Raw genomic sequence first — 20,815 nt, 5'->3', positions numbered from 1 at the left:
TGTTAATTGGGAATTAAATGTAGGAGGTGATCTGAGGATTCTTTCAATCTCCATTTTTCCCTCTTGTTTGAGAATGTAGGGTAGGTTTTCTTGGATAATTTCCTTTATGAAGCTGTCTAGGCTTTTCCTTTTGTCAGGATCTTCTGGTCATCCAATAATTTTTAAATTGTCTCTCCTCCATCTCTTTTCAAGATCTGTTGTTTTGTCAATGAGGTTTTTCATATTTTCCTCAATCTTTTTGTTCTTTTGATTTTGTTTTATAGATTCTTGCTGCCTTGCTTCTAGTTGTTGGATTCTAATTTTTAAAGACTGAATTTCATCCCTGGCTTTTTGGTCATCCATCTCCTTCTGGTCTGATTTTCTTTGTAGATCATCTTTCACCTTCTTTGCCTTGTTTTCACATTGGTCAATTTTGGATTTCAAGTCACTATTTTCTTGTTTTATTTCATGTATTTTCTTTTCCCAATTGTCTTCAGCCTCTCTTAATTGTTTTCTGAATTGTATTTTGAGTTCTTCCAAAGCCTATGTCTAGTTTGCTGGAGTTTCTGTGTTTTTTCTTGGGGTTCCTTGGTCCTCCTCTGTTTCATTTGCTCTTTGTTCATTACCTGGATAGAAGCTGTCAATTGTAATTTCTTTTTTCTTTTTCTCTTGTTTACTTATATTTTTCCTTTTTTCTCCCCTGTCATTTGCTGTAATCTTGCTCCTCTTATTATTTGCTAGATGTGTGGGTTTGGGCTATTCTGTCCTGAAGGGGCTTCTTCTCTGCTTTGCTGATTGATTAGGTTAGCCTGATGGTATTGATGATCCCTGAGGTCAGATCTTTCCCAGCTGGCAGCAGAAGTTGAAGTTATAGGTGATTACAGCTACTATCAGTGCAATCTATGGGGGAGGGGTGTTGGAGCTTCCCTGCCTTCTGAAGACTTCTTATTTGCCCTATTGATAAGATTAAGCTAGGGCAGAGTTGATCTGCAAAGCTGGATGTACCCTGAGACCAAAACCTATAGAAGGGGTGGGGGTGGGGCAAGATGAAGTGTTTTGACTGTCACTAGGCTGCCCTCTCTCTCCTCTAGCTGGCTCCCTGACATTTGTGTTCAAAGCACTGAGCCTGGCACAGCTGTGTCAGCAAGGCACTCCCTCTGTACTAGTGCCCTTCTCCATCCAGAGATTCCAGGAACCCCTGGAGACTCAGCACAGTAATTGGGGGAGGGGTCCTGGGATCTTCCTTTTTCCTTTGCCTTGAACCCACAGTTCAAGAATTCAGGTTTTTCTTTTTTTTGGCGCACCTTTTAAGTTGAGTTCAGCAGGAGGATCCCCTAGGTCTGTGCTGCTGTTAGATTTGATTTTCTGTCCCTTTGAAGCACTTCATTTTTGATTGGTGTGGAATCATTTTCAGAGGTCTGGACTTCTGCTGCATCTAAGCTGCCATCTTCCCAGAATTCCACTTTATTTCTTTCAGATAGAAAGAAGAATCTAAAAATAGCCCCTCGATCTTTCCAGTCCCTTCCCTCAGAATTTGGGAGTTTCACCCTCTCCACCTCTTAATTTCCTTTCTCTTACTTCTCCTCTAGCTCCTCCCCTATATCCTGCCTTGCCTCCTTTGGTCCCTTCCCCTGCCTGTGCCCATCTCCATTTCCCTGCCTATTTCCCTTCCTCCTGTCCTACCCTTCTCCCCTCTTCCCATCCTACTCCTTTCTCCTCCTCTTACTCCTTCTCCTCCCTCATGTGTTACTCCACCCATTTCACTTTCTTCTCTTCCTCTTCTGTCCTCACCATGTATGAGATGTTCCATTTCTACTCAAAATACAGAGTCCATATCAGAATACCAAAAAACTCAAGCAAAGGCATTTTCCCCTAAAAGAAATACCCACACAGTATGAAGAGGGAATTTAATAACCATAAGAAATCATGTTCCCCATTCAGTGGTATTGATAGCTGGATAGATCATATCCCTTCTTTTGATGAGGAACCTTTGCTAATAATCAAGAGTTCTGAATATATATTTAGGACCTATAAATTGATGTCATGGATCTCCTCTATGCTTTATTAACTGAAGAGGACAGACATCTGAGTTTTTCAGCTGTAAATGGGTCTCAGCATGAGAAGCAACAAAATGGTCCTAAAAAGACCCCAAATGAGACCAAAATGTAGCTGAGGACTCTATATAATTTTGTAAAGTTAGGGAGGCTTTATTAAAAGGTATGAAGGCTTGCTCTTCAAGATCAGAGAACTGGTTAAAATTCAAGCCAGGAAAAGGATGAAAGGCCAACCCAATTTTATGATAGAATTATTGACTTAGGGGCTAGATATATCAAAACAGACAGACTCTAGAATTGTAAGAAATCATTTTGTAAATCACTCTTCCCAAGAAATTGGGGAATATTTTCAGAATAGTTGCCCATAATGGCTAAGCATAGACATAGAAAAAATTGAAGAGGATAGCAGTATATATTTTTGAAGGCTGTGAAAGGTGGGAAAAAGGAAGAAGTTGAAAAAGAGGAATTAGAAAAGAAAAAAACAGAAAAAGGAAACTGAGGCAGTTAATTTAGCTCCTGTTTTAGCAATTGTAATTGAGAAAATTGTGGCTCCTTTGAGGGGAGTGGTAAGAACCCTAGCAGACAAAGAGGTCAATAAAATGCTATTCCTGTGGTAAGCAAGGCCATATAGATGTAAACTGTAGGAAGAAGAGAAATGGAAGCTGGAGAAATAATAATAATAGAAATTCCAACAAGGCTAGTAATTCAAATGGGGCAAATCACAATTGAAATCAGAGCACTCATCAGGGAGCTTGCACTCAGTGTAGAACTCACACTCAATTTGGAGAACCTCAGAGAAATAGCCAGAGATCTTTATGATGGTGTGAGGAAGGGGAAGGGACCGTGGAGTCAGGATGTGAAGTCTTCACCTTCCCAGACCTTGATGTTTTAATGCCAATTATTGAAGTCTGATTCCTTCCCCTAGCAGAGAGCCTCATGTAACCCTTAAGATTGGGAACATTTATTATGATTGCCTCCTAGACACTGTGGCTTCTAGATCAGTTTTAGTGAGTAAACTGGTTCTGAATGTAATTTTATTGGTTCTTTAAATGTGGTAGGTATGTTAGGGAAGCCTCAGAATGTCCCTAAACTCTTCACATGGTATCCACAGGACCTCTAGCAGTAGAACATTAATTCTTTTTATTGTCCAATTCCCCTAAAAATCTGTTAAGGAGAGATCTATTATGTAAACTAAGAGCCACTATATTGTGCTCCCCAGATGGCTAGGCTAGTCCCTAGAACAGTCTAAGGACTCGACCTTTGTTCCAGTTCTGCTTCCTGAGGGCCAATAGAAATTCTTGAGTCTCTGGGGGCTATATTGTCTTTGAATGTAGGTCTATTTAAGTCAGCTATTCCTGTTCAGATTACAACAAAAAGGGGATGTAAAGATTAAAAATGGGAAGCCTGGCTATAGATTTTAATATTTATATTTTTAATAATATATTTAATATTTTATTAATTTTAAAATTAATATTATTAATATTTTAATAATATATTTATGATTTATGATTTATTGATAGAAAAAAGAGGGGAAACGGTGAAATTTATTAGACAAGACACCAAAAATAAAGTCTCCAAGCCAAAAAGAAATAGGTTTATTGAAAGAGAGCTGGATTTCAGTTTGCCCCCAGCCTTGTGAGCAACTTCCTTAAAAAGGAAATTATGACATAAACCTAAATCAGCAGATATGTATAATTTAGGGTTTTATATACAGGGTGGAGGTCACACAAGAAGAGTCAGCAAAGTGCATACAGTCAAACTTGTACACCCGTACTTATTAATTTCATAGCATAGTAATGTGACCATACAAGAACAGAACAAGATGACTGAAGATATATAGGTCAGAAGTTTGAATCATGCAGGGTAGAATATCAGAGGGAATCATTGGACTGTATCTAAGCTTGCTGCCTTTAGAAGGATCTGAGTTGATTTTAACTCTGACACTTAGTAATGAACCAAATTTATCTCTCATAATGAATAGGAAGTGGAGAAATGGAAACAAAAGTTTAAGGCAAAACAGATTGAGGGGGTATAGGTGTTATCTTAAGGGAAGTCCTTGCTTCCTAGAAGTTTCTATCATTAAATATACTTATGTATTTACAGGAGTGGTCACTTTAGTACCCAGGGGATCATAGACTCTGTTAAAAAAAAGTCTTGATATCCCCTGGTATAACCAACATAGCCATCAGAGAGTGCACAATCTGTCCCATTTACCAGGCATTTAATCAACATGCTTTCCATTGCAAGGCTTTTGATAGGTGTCCTCTGGCTTGCACACCTTTTGAGCATTTGCAAATTTATTTTATTACTATGCCTAAGCTAGACATTATAAAGTTTGCCTTGTTATAGTGGACCAACTCACTAGATGGATGGAAGCCTTCCCTAGTAATCAGGACACAGCAACTTTTGTTGCTAAGATGCTCTTGAGGGAGATTATCCCCCTCTTTGGCCCTCCTGCTTGCATTGATTCAAAAAGGGAACCCATTTTACCAACTCTTTTATCCCAGGTTTATTCTTGTTTGGGGATTACTCCAAGATTCCATACACCCTATCACCCCCAGAGCTCAGGCCAAATTGAGCACATAAACAGAGAACTTAAAAATATGATTGGTAAGTTGTGCACTGAGACTCACTTGAAGTGGCCTGAAGTTGTCCCTTTAGTAGCCCTGTTTTATCCTCAACAGGCTCAGGGGAGATCTACATTTCTCACCATTTGAGATGCTTTTTGGACATCTCCCCATATAGGCGAAGCCTTTTTCCCCTGCATACACATCATTATGGGAGTGGTAGAGGTGGCAGGGAATACTTCTGTTGCTTCTTATATACAACATTTGCAGGTCAAATCACATGAAATTTACAAATTTGGAGCTGCAGTACAGGTAGTACCTAGTACCTCTAGGCTTACACTCCATGATCTACACCCAAGAGACAAGGTGTATATAAAGAATTTCCAGTGCACTGGAGGAACTCAGCCTGCCTGGGAAGGTTCTTTTCAAGTACTGGTAACTACTCTGAAAACTATCGAAACTGGAGAAAAGGACACTCGGATTCATTGTTTGCATGTAAAATGGGTACCATCTACTGACACTAAGTGACTTTATCTTGTTACATGTCGTAGTTTACTGCTTGTTTGTTTCTGGATTTGGTTTTGCTTCAAGTTTATAAATTAATCTAATTAAAGATGTAATGTTATACAATGTTACCTTCTGTTAGTATGTTTTGGTTATTAGCTATAAGTTTTGTTGCATTGTCTTCATTTGTGCCCTCTTTCCATGACTGGACTAGTGATAATGCTATTATAAAAGTTCATTGTCAAGATGGAAAAATTCTTTTCCAAAGCAAAGCTACTGGCTCTTATGGATGCTGGTTCTGTCACCAGATCTAAAGGAGCTTTTTTTTGCCATGGGCAACAATTCCAGTCCATAAGAATGAGACTTTGCCACAACTTGCACCACAGGAAGGTCATATGTTACCTAAAAAGTCTTTTCTCCTTTTGATTTTGTTACATATCACATAGATGATGATAGATGGACTCCATCAAACTGGTCACCACCTTTCATTGGTCTTTGAAAAATTTAAGGAACTGAAAATCTCAGTTGATTTTAACAGACCTGAAATGGTTTTCAGATACTTAGGAGTACCACTACTTCTAATTGATTATGTGCCCACCTTTGACTTGTGTGTGAAGAAAGGTAAGGGTCCATTGAGTAGTATGTATATGGGTGACAAGGTGAAGTGCAACCTTACCATTCCATTCCCTACTTCCACATTTATTTGTGTTAAGGTAAAGCTAAGAAACACAATGGATGGAACACATAAATCTATGTCTTTTATGACTGTTACGGTCTCATCCCATGGGGCTTGTAATTCTTTAGCTAACTCTCCCCTTCCCATAAGATGGTATGGTGCTTATGGTTTGGCCTATGTTAACCCACCAGTGCATGATCACTATATTGGTCAGGTGGACAAGTCCATGGCTAGGAATCTATGTACTTGGTGGCATTCAAGAACTAAGAGGTTAAGGCCAAATTCAGTCATATCCTCTTCAGTAGTATAGATGTTTTTCTGGGCACTTTTGCCAGATTTTGGAATGATGGCAGTAATAGTTTCAATTAGAAATATCTCTGCTGAGGTTGAAAGGTTGGTTCAAGATTCAGACCAGGGAATCATATTTCCCTTTTACCTCAGACTTCTGTCTTTTTTTGTCTTTAATATGGTAATTTTTTATAGTCCTGGCTGATGATGAGTAAGTGCAATATTGCTGCACCTGTCCTGCATGCTTGTAGGATATAAGCTACTTCAATTAGACCTTGCTGGTGAATCAAGGACTTGTTATGATTTTAATTTTTACTCATATTTTTATACATATTGGATTTTGATATATGTATTTAAATTTAATTTTTATCTCTTTTGGGGGGAGGTGTCGGGAGCCTGCGTGACAATGTTTGAGGGTTCCCAAAGAGATTAAGAAGAACATGATGTGTTAAGAAGGATGAGACAAAATAAGAATGAAGAAAATACAGCAGGATCAGGAGGACCAGGCTTGCTGATGGCAAGCAAGGTGGTTTTATTAAGAATACTTATGCTTTTTTATAGAGGGAGAGAAACAAGCTAGAGATCCTTTCACAGGTTTTTCACATTCACAGTAAAAGGCAATAATTAAAAGAGTGACCTCAAATGGTTAAAATGCAATCTGTATACCTCATCAAATCTTTAGACAATGATTTTAAAGGGAGGTAAATCATTATGTAAAACAACCTAAACTTAGAGTTCCAAGGAATATATACATCAGTGATTTTATAGAAAACATCTTGTATAGAGGTTTGAGAAAAAGAGGGAACTTGAGGCTACAATAATCAGGATGCAAAGGGAGATAAACATCAGCTACTCTAATGGCTCAGGGCTGTACTTATGGGTCTCAGGCTGTGCCTCCTAGAGGGAGGAGAATTGATTCATATACCTTATAGCTCAGTCATGCATCCTGTGTCGATTGTATTGTATTGTATTGTATTGGCATATACTATCCTGAGGAGGGGAGTGTGTAATTATCCTAAAATCCAAAGTTTAAGATCTTTTAAAGTAATTTTAGGAACAGACAATTGCCAGCACCCCAGACTAGGAAAGTGGATCTTTCAGAGAAGATGCTATAAGGATGCTTGCAGACATACTACATCAAGAGATGTGGAGTGAACTTTTGGATATAATAAAATGAACTGGGGGTGGGGGCAAGGTTGAGCCTACCATTTATCCTGATTATAAACTCTTATGCCAAAGGGGAGTGCCCCCAATTGGCTTTTTGTCAAAGTGCCTATCAATCATTAATTTTCTTTCTCTTTTATTCCCAAAATTGTTGTAACTCTCTCCATGAAATGTTCAATATCTTTTCTATTTTATACCTCCCCCTAGTGAGAAAATCTTAAATGTATAGATTACATATATGGAAGGATTCACTGGGGAGACCTGACATGTTAATCTGGAAAACCAAGAATAGGGAGACTTAACATGCTTGTTTCCCAAAGAATCAGAGTTGGAGATTGTTAAGGGGGGACCTTGATCACAAAGACAGAATTTAAGCTCTGGTGCCCTCTGGGGTCAATGGGAAAGCCAGCAATTAAAGTGGGGGACAATGAGGCAGAGCAAATAAATGCTTATAACTCTGGCCAGACCCCTTTTTATTCTTAACCTAAAATTATCTTTAATATTTAAGTCAGATATCTATTTAGAATGTATGGTGAAATATGGAGTAAACTGTTGATCTAAGTTTAATTTCTGCCAGATTTCTTTCCAGTTTTCCAACAGTTTTATCAAATAAGGAATTTTTTCCTAGTTAATTTATATTTTTCACTTTATCAAAGATGGGGTTATTGAATTCTGTTGTCTCTGAATCTCTCATCTAGTCGATTTCATTGATTTATTTGTCTTTGTCTTTTAACCAATATCAGTTTTGATGACTGCTATTTTTTAGTACTTTGAGGTCTTGATTCCCCCTTCATCTCTAATTCTTTTCATAATTTCCTTGATATTCTAGACATTTTTTCCAAATGAATTTATCATTTTCTGTAAAGTTTCCCTATAGTAATTTGATTGGGATAGCATTTTTAAAAAGCACTTTGCAATAGAATCTGTAAAAATCTTTTGTTTGCTTTGGTATTGTGATCTCTAGATATTTTATGCCTTTTATTGTTATTTGGAAGGAAATTTTCTTTTTTATTATTTATTCTTATGTTTTGTAATTTTTACATAGAAATACCATTAAGTTTTTGAGGATTTGTTTTATAAACTTCTGCTTTCCTGAAACTATTGTCTCACTCTCTTTGGTGATTTCCTAAAATTTTCTAATTTGATTTACATTACCAAACGATCATAGTTTTATCCCTTTATCAGTTTTCATTCCTTTGATTTCTTTTTATTGTCTTATTGATGTTATGAGCATTTTGCGAACAATATCAAACCATAGTGGGGAGAGTGGACATCCTTGTTTCATGCCTATACTTCTTGGAAAGATTCTAATGTATCTTCCTTGGATATAATATTGACTTTGCTTTCATATACATAATTTTTATTTTAAAATGTTCCTCTCTGACTATGCTTTGTAAGACATTTAATACAAAGTAATGTACTTTGTCAAAGACTTTTTCTTTATCTATTGATACAGTCATGCAGTTTTGGATGTTTTGGTTTTTTTTTTTTAAACCCTTACCTTCCATCTTAGAGTCAATATTGTGTATTGACTCCAAGGCAGAAGAGTGGTAAGGGTAGGCAATGGGGGTCAAGTGACTTGCCCAGGGTCACACAGCTGGGAAGTGTCTGAGGCCAGATTTGAACCTAGGACCTCCCGTCTCTAGGCCTGGCTCTCAAGCCACTGAGCTACCCAGTTGCCCCCGATGTTTTGGTTTTTAATATGATTAATTATGTAGATTATTTTTCTAACATTGAGCCATCCTTCTATATCTTGTATAAATCTCACGTGATTATAACAAACAATTTCTTGACTAACTTGCTATAGTCTATTTGATAGGATTTTGTTTAAAAATTCTTGGTCAATGTTCAAGAATGGCATAGGGTTGTAGTTTTCCTTCTGTGTTTTGCCTTTTCCTGATTTAGATATTAGGACCATATTCTCGAGATCTTTTTATCATCTCTGATAATCTGATAAGGGCCGCTTAGTTGATAAGGAAATAACGGGACACAGGAGATGATCTTGACTGTTAACTCATGGCTGCTTCTCCAAAGTGCCATTGAGTCACAAGTTTATTATATAAGAAATTCAAACTCCCTTTCACCTCAAAGTGCAAGGATAGTTTCCCACAACTACACAGAACTGTATTTTTAACATAGACAATACAATAGGCTTGGAAACTTCAAGGTGAAGATAAGAACCAGGCTGGACTTTCAGCTATTTTTGTTATCACCAAGCCAAGTCTGAGAATACTTTTCTCAGGGGAGAATGCCCCAATTAACTAAAGTTTCGGCCTTGGCTGCATTTCTGACCAAAGGGGGAAGAATGTTAACCTTTTAACTTCTGGTTAGCTAGGAACTTAAAGCTTTTCAATAAGGCCACAATACTTTTCAACAAGAAATCACAAGGATCACAAAAGGGGTCAAAAATCTCAGATTTTTACCTATTCTCTTATTGACTTCCCACATCATATCTATTTCATAAATGGGTTCTGTTAGGGACCTTTATTAACTTTTGAGAATTATTTGTGAAGTATGGGTACTAACTATTCTTTAAAAGTTTTAAATTAATCATATTAAAAGCCAAAGCATCCAAAACCACATCCATCTCAATAGTTGAAGAAAATGCCTATGAATCCATCAGGACCAAAAGTTTTTTTTGGTAGTTTTTTTTAATAGCTAGATTTATTTCCTTTTTGGAGATTGAATTACTTAAAATGTCTACTTGGTCTTTCTTTTTTCTCTGTATTCCTCATGCAATCAACGTTTGCAGGATATCTATTTGAGTGCCTCCTCTCTTAGTATTTCTGTCTCTGTCTTTTAGAAATTATCCTGTGGGTTCCCCTTTTCCATTGTGCCTCACTCCAATAAGAATGCCATTTACTACAGGTGTCAGAGAGGCTACTGCTCCTTGGAAGGCCCCCTCCTCTACCACATCCTTGATCATGTTCACTCCTGATCTCTACATTCTGTTGGTTGCCCTTTTCCCATTTGCCTCAAAAATCTCTCTTCTTTGAGTTTGTGCTCTCAAATCTGGGCTCCCCACTCCTTGTAGCACTTATCCTAAAGGTTTCCAACTCCCTGACCCCCAATATAAAATAAGTAGATTTTTGAAGCATCAAATCCCTCAGACCATGCACAATGTAAAGTTCCCATTTCCCTTCACAGATTATTTCTTTCCATCCATATGAACATTCTTTAGTGGAACATCCTCCCACAATGTCTTTCCTTTTTTCCCTCTTATTAGTCCTGCCCTTCTATTCACAAAGTCCTCTACAGGCTTTTCTCTTTCTGAGACCACAGGGATCACTTCCCCCTCAGCCTTGATTTGATCCCAGTACATCATACATTTATCTCTATGCCCTTACTCTAGGACTGAGGTTGTAATGTAGTTTCATCCTAGCCCAACCCTCACCTCTCACAAATTGATTCATTTGTCTGTAGGGTATTTCCAGATTCTGTTCATAATGTCCCCTCTGTCTACCTCTTCATTCTTACCCCCACCAGATTTCTGCCTTTACTCTTGTCTCCTTGTGTACATTTAGAAAGAGATCTCTTGCTGGTCTCTCTGCTGTCACTGTTGCTATTGTTCTTGTCCTCTTACATTTCTGTTGTTTGAGGTATTTGAGAAGCGAATGAACATTCCTAGTATTTTTTTCTAAAAATGTCCTAAATGCTTCTTTGTTATTGAAAATTTCTATATTTTTTCATATATAATTAAGTTAAGATTTGTAGGGTAGATCACTATGGGCTTCATTCTGAGAATGAATCATATATTTTTGATTGGATATAGATTATTGGATTCAAGCTCAGATATGGTCAGTTAGATGTTTAATCAGAAAGTATTTATTAGATGCCTGCTATGTGCCAGACAATGTGTTAAGTGCTAGAGATACAAAGAAAGTCAAAAGGTAGTCCTAGCTCTCAGGAAACTCATAGTCTAATGGGAGAACATGCAGACAACTATGTATTAAAGTTTTTTACTTTAGAGAATTACTGTCAGCCTCAGTTTCTTCATCTGCAAAATGGGAATAACAATAGCACTTCCTTCAGAGAGTTATTGTGAGGCTCTCATGAGATAATATATGTCATGTACTCTCTGTCAGTCTGATTAAAAGAGGTTAAACCCAAGAGACAAATGAGACCAGAGACCATACAGGAAGGGGGCCCAATGCCAAGAGGATTGGTGAGGCAGTCCCATCTGAGTGAGGAGAGATACAGGGTCTTATAGGTTTGGGGAAGGAAGGCAGTATAGGGAACAAGGCAACTTGGTTTAATCTCATTGGTTGTTTCATTGGTTGCAGGCGGTTCTTAGGAGTGGAATGTTTCAGGCATGGTACAGTCGGATTACTTGTTTATCTTAGACCTGTCAGGTTAGGAACAAAGAATTCCAGTGTTCTGTTGTGCAGAACAGGTGCTGCAATAATTCTCTGTTCCACAGCTCCAGCAGGTATTGGAGGCGGGCTATTAGTTACAATAGATGTTGTGGGAAAGGAGGGTGCATTTTCTGTCCCATGGTCTGTCACACTCAAATACACATATACCATAGGCTTATCTTCATCTCACATAAAGATAACTACAATTATATTACATGAAAGTAGCCCTGATAATTTTCAAATGCTTTATTGTCTGTGACTCAGAACTTGTCTTATATGTGAAAGGAGTAAGGGACCTTAGGTTTATCCTTTCTGGCAGGAGTGGGGTTTCATCTATCAGGGAGTGAAGTATTGCTATTCCTAATCTCTTTTTTGTCTTGTGGGAATGTAAATATATTCATGGTATTTGCTTTTTAAGCATTCTGGACTGAAAAATAAAACAATTAAGTACAAAGATGGATGTAACCCAAATCACAGATTCCTTTGGTATAAAACTATCTCCTCTTTGGTGGAGATCAATACTCTTCCCCTTATGTAGTTGTGGGGAGGAAAGAGTTCAGTCTCCACTAATGACATGAGTTTTGTATTGATGAGCTTTAGGACTCTGGTTACATGGAGAAATAGGATTTAACAGGATGATTGGCTGTCTTTTGTACTCAAAGGGGACCAAAATGATATCACTATGTCAGAGTCATCTTGTACAATGTGTCTGACTGTGACTGATCACACCAGTATAAGCTCAGAAGGTTCTACCACAGGTTGGGCACAAATAGCTTGTATGCCCATTTGGGATGAAATAATGAGACAGTAAATAGTAAAATGATAAAATTGTATAGGCAGTGTCTTTTGACTTATGTATAAACTGGATTTAAATGAGGCAGAGTTTTGCAAAGTTGTTAGCCTCATTCTTTCTTCCAGTCATTGAAGTCCAGTGGCAAGACACGTCAAGATGACTAGTGACAGCTCAGGATGCAGTGGATGACATTGACTTCTTTGATGTCTAACCAAACTCTAAGTGCTCTACAACACCTGGTTCCATTGCCTTCTTGGCTAATGGAACAAATTGTTCTCATCAGCCCATTCTACCAGGAAAGACTCCACGTGCTTGGAGTAGACATCCCCCTAATTCATTGACAGGTTTGAGGCCTGCCAATTACCATCAACCTGGTTTAGCCCATCTGCTGAGATGGTTTTACCAGGGTGTGGCCACTGCACATGCTACAGCTTCTTGTAGCCACAGGTGAGAGGTGGGTGGCAGGTAGACACCAAAGGAGAAAAGCCCTGAAAAGGACTCAGCAAACCCTCATGCCAGAGGTAACAGGAAAGCTTAGTAATAAAAATAGTTAGACCCTTGTCCCAGTATTTAGGAACAATAGCATTAATCTTTTCCATGACATCTTAAGATTGAGCTTCCATTTATTATCTCATCTCAATTAAATTCAATTCATGTAGATTCCTTTAACATCAAGGGAGGCTGACATTGCTTGTTCTCACTGATGTTGGTGTCTGTGTGCTTACAGACTATATCCTGAGGGAACATGAAATTTCAGAAGGCCCTAAAATGAGTAAGGTTCCAGGGATGATTATTTAAGAGAAGCTATCATACTGCCTACTTCCTTAGCTTCCTATCACCCCTCAGACTGAGAGTCATGGGAATGTCCTTCATGCCATAACTCATCTGACTTCTCTATTTCATCAATTGATGTTCACCTGTTTTATTTCTCAACCCATTTACTTAGTGTCCTCTGCTTTCTCATTTAGGATATTTCCGAGAAGGGTTTCTGACTATACAACATGCTATCAACAGAGAAATCATATGTTCCTCCATGAATGACTCTATGATTGAGCAATTTAAGAAAATCAACGTTACTTTGAAGAGGTTCCCGTTTCCATCTTATGTTCAGGATCCATTCATTTCAGTCTTAGAGAATAATCTTTCCTTGATGATCATGCTGAGTTTCCTTTGTACCTGCATCTTCATCATCCGTTCCGTTGTTCAGGAAAAAGAAAAAAAGCTGAAGGTAATCATCTATTGAAACACCATGGTATCTGTCAGTGATAGTGCTTGAGTTACTGCCATCATGCTAAAACATCTGAACCACAAGAATTTAAATCCGTTTATACTCTCTAGACCACATATTTCTAGCATTCATTTCGAAGATTTGTTTGTGGTTTTGTTGATATTGAACAAGCCCTACATTCCTGGTAAAAACCTCACTGTATGATCTCTGCAATATGTTGCTGTAAACTCTTTGCTAGCATTTTATTTACATTTTTGCATCAATATTCATTAGGGAAATTGGTCTATAGTTTTCTTGCTCTATTGTTGTTTTCCCTGGTTTAAGTATCAAAACTAGATTTATGTGAAAATTGGTAGAACTTTATCTAGTTTTTCATATAATTTACATAGTTTGGAATTGATCTTTTATTTTTATAAAACCAAATAAAACAATCATTCCAGTATACAAAGAAAATAAAGATTATAAATAAGTGAAATCATAAATCTTTTATATGTTTAGTTTATTTTTCTTCATAGCTACATAATAAATTTCATCCACAAGTGTTTCAGTCCCTCCCAACCCTTCCTGCATCACAGAAGGTATTGTCCTGGAGACTGATATGTTCATACAAATTGTCTTTCATGTTTTGACCTTTCTGTTTATTCTCTGGAGGTAACATTCACAATTTGTTCTTCCAATACTAATTTTGTATCTGTGTATAATGTTTTCTTGGTTCTACTCATTTCACTGTTCATTATCCTGTGTAGTTATTTCCAAGTTTTTAAAAAAAATTAGCCTGCTCATCACTTCTTATGGCACAGTAGTATTCCATCACATCATATTGATTTTTAATAGGAATTACCTAGGAATAGCCCAATATCTCACACTCTATGCAAAGAAAAGTTCAATTGGGTATGTGATTTAAACATAAAGATAAACATAAACCAAATTAGAGGAGCTTGAAATACCTTACCTGTCAGATCTATGGATAAGGGAAGAATTTGTGACCAAACAAGAGTTAGAGGACATTACAAGATATAAAAATGTATTTTGTCAAAGGATTTTTCTGCATATATTTAGATAATATATGATTTTTGTTTTTTTTATTATTGATATGGTCAATTATGCTGATAGTTTTCCTATTATTGAACTAGTCCCACATTCCTAGTACAAATCCTCCCTGATCATAATATATGATCCTTGTGATGTAGTGTTACAATTGCCTTGCTAGCATTTTATTTAAAAATTTTTCATCAATATTGTGAGAAATTATTTGAGTCTTATCCTCTGTGAGGTATCAATTATTATCAATTAATAGTTTTATTCCTATGATTTCTAGTCTAATCTGATCAGTATTATTAAGTTTAATGTAATTCCACAAGGATAGTGAGTAGTTACTTATTATTAACTGATAATAATCATAAGAAACTAGATAATAGGTTATGGTTGAGTAGTTTCTTTCCCATAGTTGAATAAGGGTTTTTCCTCTCAGGCTAATAAACCTTATGTTAAATTTTAATTTTTCAGCATGTCTTGTAAGAAGCCTCCACTTGGATGTCTCTACCAAAAATCCCCAAGATATATTAAGAATTGTTCAGTGGGTACATCCTGAAAAAGTGACTTAATTTAGATTAAATTGTCATTTTTGTATTAGCTTGGCCTATCCATGAGTAATTAACATTTAACTAGTTGTTTAGATTTGACTTTATTTGTATGAAAATTGTTTTGTAATTGTATTCAAATAGTTCCTAGCAAGTAGACTCCTAGGTATTTTATATTGTCTTGAGTTATTTAAGTTGACCTTTTCTTTCTATTTCTTACTTCTGGACTTTGATGATAATATATAGAAATGCTGATGATTTATGTGGGTTTATTTTATATTCTACATCTTTGTTAAAGTTGTTAATTTCAGTTAGTTTTTTAGTTGATTCTCTAGGATTTTCTAAGTATACCATCATATCATTAGCAGAAAGTGATAGTTTGTTTCCTCATTGCCTATTTTTTCCTTCAATTTATTTTTCTTCTCTTCTTGCTATTGCTAGCATTTCTAATACAATATTGAACAATAGTCATGATGATGGATATCTTTCTTCACCCTTGATCTTACTGGAAAGGCTTTTAGTTTACTTCTGTTATAGATAATGCTTCGTGATGGTTGTAGATAGATATTACTCATCATTTTAAGGAAAGCTCCATTTATTCCTATGCAATCTAATGTTTTTTTTAAACCCTTGTACTTCGGTGTATTGTCTCTTAGGTGGAAGATTGGTAAGGGTGGGCAATGGGGGTCAAGTGACTTGCCCAGGGTCACACGGCTGGGAAGTGGCTGAGGCCGGGTTTGAACCTAGGACCTCCTGTCTCTAGGCCTGACTCTCACTCCACTGAGCTACCCAAATGCCCCCCAATCTAATGTTTTTAATAGGAATAGTTGTTAAGTTTTTTTCTAATTGAATTAATTAACTAATTAGCTAATTATTTCAGTTACATATAGAAACAATTTTTGACAATTGCTTTCTGATGTTTTAGAATTCATATTTTCACAGTCTCTTCCCATAGTGGCAAATAATCTGATATAGGTTATACTAGTGCTTTCATGCAATACACATTTCTATATTACTTATATCATAATAGAAGACATGTCACATATACAATTAAAAAACTCATAAAGGAAATAAAGTGGAAGATGACATGCTTTGATCTACAGACTCCAACTCCTTTGGCTGTGGATAGCATTTTTCATCATGTGTCTCTTGTGGAACTTGCTTTGCTGATAATGGTTTAGTCCTACACAATCATTATATAATATTTCTGTTACTGTATACATTGTTGTCCTGGTTCTGCTCACTCAATTCTTTGCCACTACAAAGAGAGCTGCTAAAAATATTTTGGTACAGATGGGTTCTTTTTCCTTATCTTTGATCTCTTTGGCATAGTGACCTAGTAGTGATATCGTGGAGTCAAAGGAAAGTTGCTATTGTATTTTTATCAAAAGTTTTTTCATACATTGAGATGATCATGTGATTTCTGTTAGTTTTGTTATTAATATGGTCAATTATGATGATAGTTTTCCTAATATTGATCCAGTTCTGCATTCCTGGTATAAATCCCAATTGGTCATACTAAATGATCCTTGTGATATATTGCTTTAGCCTCCTTACTAGTATTTTATTTAAAAATTTTATATTTATTAAAGACATTAGTTTATAGCTTTCTTTCTCTGTTTTTGCTTTTCTTGGCTTACATATCAGCACAATATTTTTGTTATCTTTGATATTGGTAATTTGATTTTATTCTTTCTTTTTTAAAATCAAATTAACCAATGGTCTATATATTTATTTTTTTCATAAAGCTAACTCCTCATCTTGTTTATTACAATAGTTTTCCTTTTTTTCAATTTTATTAATTTCTCCTTTGATTTTCAGAATTTGAAATTTGATGTTTATTTGGGGATTTTAAATTTATTCTTTTTCTAGTATTTTTAGTCACAGGCCCAATTCATTTATCTTGATTTTTCTCTATTTATCCTGTTTTTCGAGAATAGCAAGGCAATGTTCTTTGATCATTTCTTGTAATTTGATGACAAGTCTTTTTAGATCATTCAGTAATTCTTAAATTACCTCTCCTCTGTCTGTTTTCCAGATCAGTCATTTTTCCAATGGAATCATATTTTCAATTTTTTCATTCTTTCGATTTTGTTTTGTTTCTTGATGTCTCATAAAGTCTTTGGTTTCCACTTGTCTGATTTTAATTTTTGAGGAATTATTTTCTTCAATGAACCTTTGAACCTTCTTTACATTTGGCCAATTCTGCTTTTTATGAAATTCTTTTCTTCACCAAATTTTTGTACCTCTTCTTCCACTGGGCTAATTCTGCTTTTTAAAAAGTTTTTCTCTTCAATGGATTTTTGTGCCTCTTTTACTATTTGGTCAGTTCTTCTTTTTAAAATGCTATTTTCTTCTTGAATTGCTTTAATTTCTTTTCCTCTGCCTCTCTTATTTGATTCTTTTTTTTAAACCCTTACCTTCCATCTTAGAATCAATACAGTGTATTGGTTCCAAGACAGAAGAGAGTAAGAGGTAGGCAATAGGAGCTAAGTGACTTTCCCCAGATTACCTAGCTAGGGTGTATCTGAGGTCAAATTTGAACTCAGGATCTTCTGTCTCTAAGCTTGACTCTTAATCCACTGAGCCATCTAGCTTCTTCCATATTATTTGATTTTTTAAATCCTTTCTGAGCTCTTCCAGAGCCTGAGACCAAGCCCCATTTTTCTTTCAAGTTTTGAATGAAACTGCTTTATCCCCTTCTGATCCTGTTCTGATCTCATTGTCCCTTCTGAGTTTATGTTTTCGTTAGTCTTCCTTATCTCCATAATACTTTTTTATAATTTGGTGTTGCTTTCCTTTTTTATGTTTGCTAGTTTTCCAAACCTTTTTCTTGACTTCTATTTTTATCTTAAAAGTATACTCTTTGCCCAGGATAGAAGGGGCTCTCTCTTAAACTTCAGTATTTTCTTACTGCTACCCTCAGATCTAGTTCTAGGTTTCTGCAAGTTTTAGTTCTTCTAAATTGGTATGATGGCCTGTAGACTGACAGGTCTAGAAGCCACTTCCCACTGATGATTCAGTTTCCCTCAGGACCTGCTGATGGCTTGAACTGACCAGGTACAATGTGGTCAGTCTTGTGCTGAGGCTTAAGTTCTCACAGGGGGTTTGTGCTAGGTCTTAGTCCTTACTGTGTATTCATACTGGGGCTCAGAACTTCAATTTGTTAATGTGAGGGTGCACTGCTATTTGCTTAGGCAGGGTCTTGACCCTGGCCTGGGCCTGGGTTCAGGACCTTGGGCAGTGGTGGTAGTGGATCTTTGCTGTTGGACCATGCCTTGCTGGGTATTTTGCTCTCCTCTTCCCTCAATGATACAGACCTCCTCTGCCTACCATCAGAATTGTCTTCAGCAGGAAATTGTTGGTTCTTCCACCCTAGTATTCATTTTAAAGCTTTATTTTCAGGTTATTTGGAGGGGATTTTTGGAAAGATTTAGGTCTTTGAGCCAATTGTGCCATCTTCACCCAATTCTGGAATTTAAAGAATTCTTTTCTTCATTGAATTTTTATATTGCTTTTTCTATTTGGTCAATTCTAGTTTTTAAAAAATTCTTTGCTTTACTGGATTTTTGTATCTCTTTTACCATTTGACCTATTCTGTATTTTAAGGTGTTATTTCACTATTGTTGTTGTGCCTCTTTTATCACACTATTTACTATTTCTTGCATTCTTTTAATTTCTTTGCCCCATTTTTCCATAGTATATCTTACTTGATTTAAAAATTCCTTTTTGAGTGCTTCTAGGACCTGAGAACAATTCCTATTTTACTTTGAGTTTTTTTTGCTAGTAGCTGCTTTGATCTCATTGTCTTCTTTTGAGTTTGTGCTTTAGTCTTCCCTGTCTCCATAATAATTTTCTATTATTAAGGTATTTTTTAATGTTTGCTCATTTTCTCTTCTTTTTCTTGACTTTTATATTAAAGTTAGTCTCTGTTCTGAGGGTGGAGGGGGTAATCTCCCGAACTTCAGATTTTTCTTGCTTCAGATTTTTTCTTTAACTCAGAGGTAGTTTTGAGTGTCTTCAAATTTTAGTTCTTCCAAGGTGGTCTGATTTAAGAAGAGATGTGTTTAATGTTCTCCTGGCCTGAGCTCTATTCTATAATTGACCATAAGCACCTCTTTCCACCCTGGAGTTGCCACCAGATTCCCTACTTCTGTTAGTCATTTCCCTTTCCCTGGGAATGCAATTTAGAACCTCATATGGCCTATGCTATAGAGTCCTATAACTCATGCCAGGAAAGGGTTACCCACAATCTCCTTCTGACCAGTTTTCAGACCCCTTCTCCTTGTGGACTGAGAGCTTTGGCAATAATCTCCTGCCTCTGATTTAGTCTCCGCCAAGGCCTGCTATTGGCTTGCACTGGCCTGGCATGCTACATGCTCTATCTTGCTTTGTGCTAGGATTCATAGTTTTTCTGCAGATCTATGCTGGGGCTTGGAACCTCAAGGGGTGGGTAGGAGGGTGCTTTGCTACTAAGCAGAGTCTTACTGTTGGCTTAGACCTGGATTCAGAACCTTGAGTAATGAGAGAGGGGCAGAGTGCTTTGCTGTTGGGTTATGTAGGAGCTCCTCATTGAGGCCTCCTTGTAGTCTGTGCTCTCTGCCTCACTCCAGGGAAAGATTTTTCTTACCTAACTTCCAAGTTGTCTTTAGTGAAAAAATTGATTCACCCCATCCCTTTGTTGTTTCTGCTACACCAGCATTCATTTTGAAGCATTATTTTAAAAAGTACATTTTTATAGCACTGCTTGGATTATACCCCAAAGAGATAATAAGGAAAAAGACTTGTACAAAAATATTTTATAGCCATGCTCTTTGTGGTGGCAAAAAATTGGAAAACGAGAGGATGTCTTTTGATTGGGGAATAGCTGAACAAATTGTGGTATCTGCTGGTGATGGAATACTATTGTGCTCAAAGGAATAAAGAACTGGAAGAATTCCATGTGAACTGGAATGACCTCCAGGAATTGATGCAGAGTGAAAGGAGCAGATCCAGGAGAACATTATACACAGAGACTGATACACTGTAGTACAATTGAACATAACAGAGTTCTCTACTAGCAGCAATGCAAGGATCCAGGGACTTATGAGAAAGAAAACTATTCACATTCAAGGAAAAACTGTGGGAGGAGAAACACAGAGGAAAAACAACTGCTAGAACACATGGGCTGAGGGGGATATTATTGGGGATGTAGACACTAAACGATAACTCTCGTCCAACTATCAATAATATGGAATTATGTCTTGATCAATGATACATGTAAAACCCAATGGAATTGTGCGTTGACTAAGGGGGGTTATGGGAGGTTTGGGGGAGAGGAAAAGAACATGAAATATGTAACTATGGGAAAATATTCAAAATAAAAATTAGAAAATTAAAAATTAAAGAGGGTATTTTTGAAGAGGTTAGGGCTTCCATGCTTCTATTCTGCCATGTTGAGTCTACCTTTCAAGACTAATCTTGACTTTAATTTTTTTCATGATGTGTGTGTGTATTGTGTGTGTGTTCCACAATGTAATGAATATGGACATATGTTTTGTATGACAGCACATGATAACCAATAGCAAATGCTTACAACCTCAGAGTAGGGGGAGAGGAGGAAGGGAGGGAGAGAATATGGAACTCAA

At 36.7% G+C, this 20,815-nt stretch overlaps 1 protein-coding gene across 1 annotated transcript in view; it reads left to right on the top strand.

The window, feature by feature from the left end:
• LOC123248576 (phospholipid-transporting ATPase ABCA3-like) overlaps positions 1–20,815 on the top strand; it is a gene marked incomplete at its 5' end in the record, with an annotated part of 354,036 nt that overhangs the window by 37,873 nt on the left and 295,348 nt on the right. Inside the window, one exon of the mRNA XM_044677403.1 lies at positions 13,349–13,608. Coding sequence (XP_044533338.1) covers positions 13,349–13,608 — 260 coding nt within the window. The remainder of the gene's footprint in view (positions 1–13,348; positions 13,609–20,815) is intronic.

This window comes from Gracilinanus agilis, chromosome 1, assembly GCF_016433145.1.
Source record: "Gracilinanus agilis isolate LMUSP501 chromosome 1, AgileGrace, whole genome shotgun sequence".
NCBI lineage: Eukaryota > Metazoa > Chordata > Mammalia > Didelphimorphia > Didelphidae > Gracilinanus > Gracilinanus agilis.
This window is presented reverse-complemented; position numbering and strand designations above follow the sequence as displayed.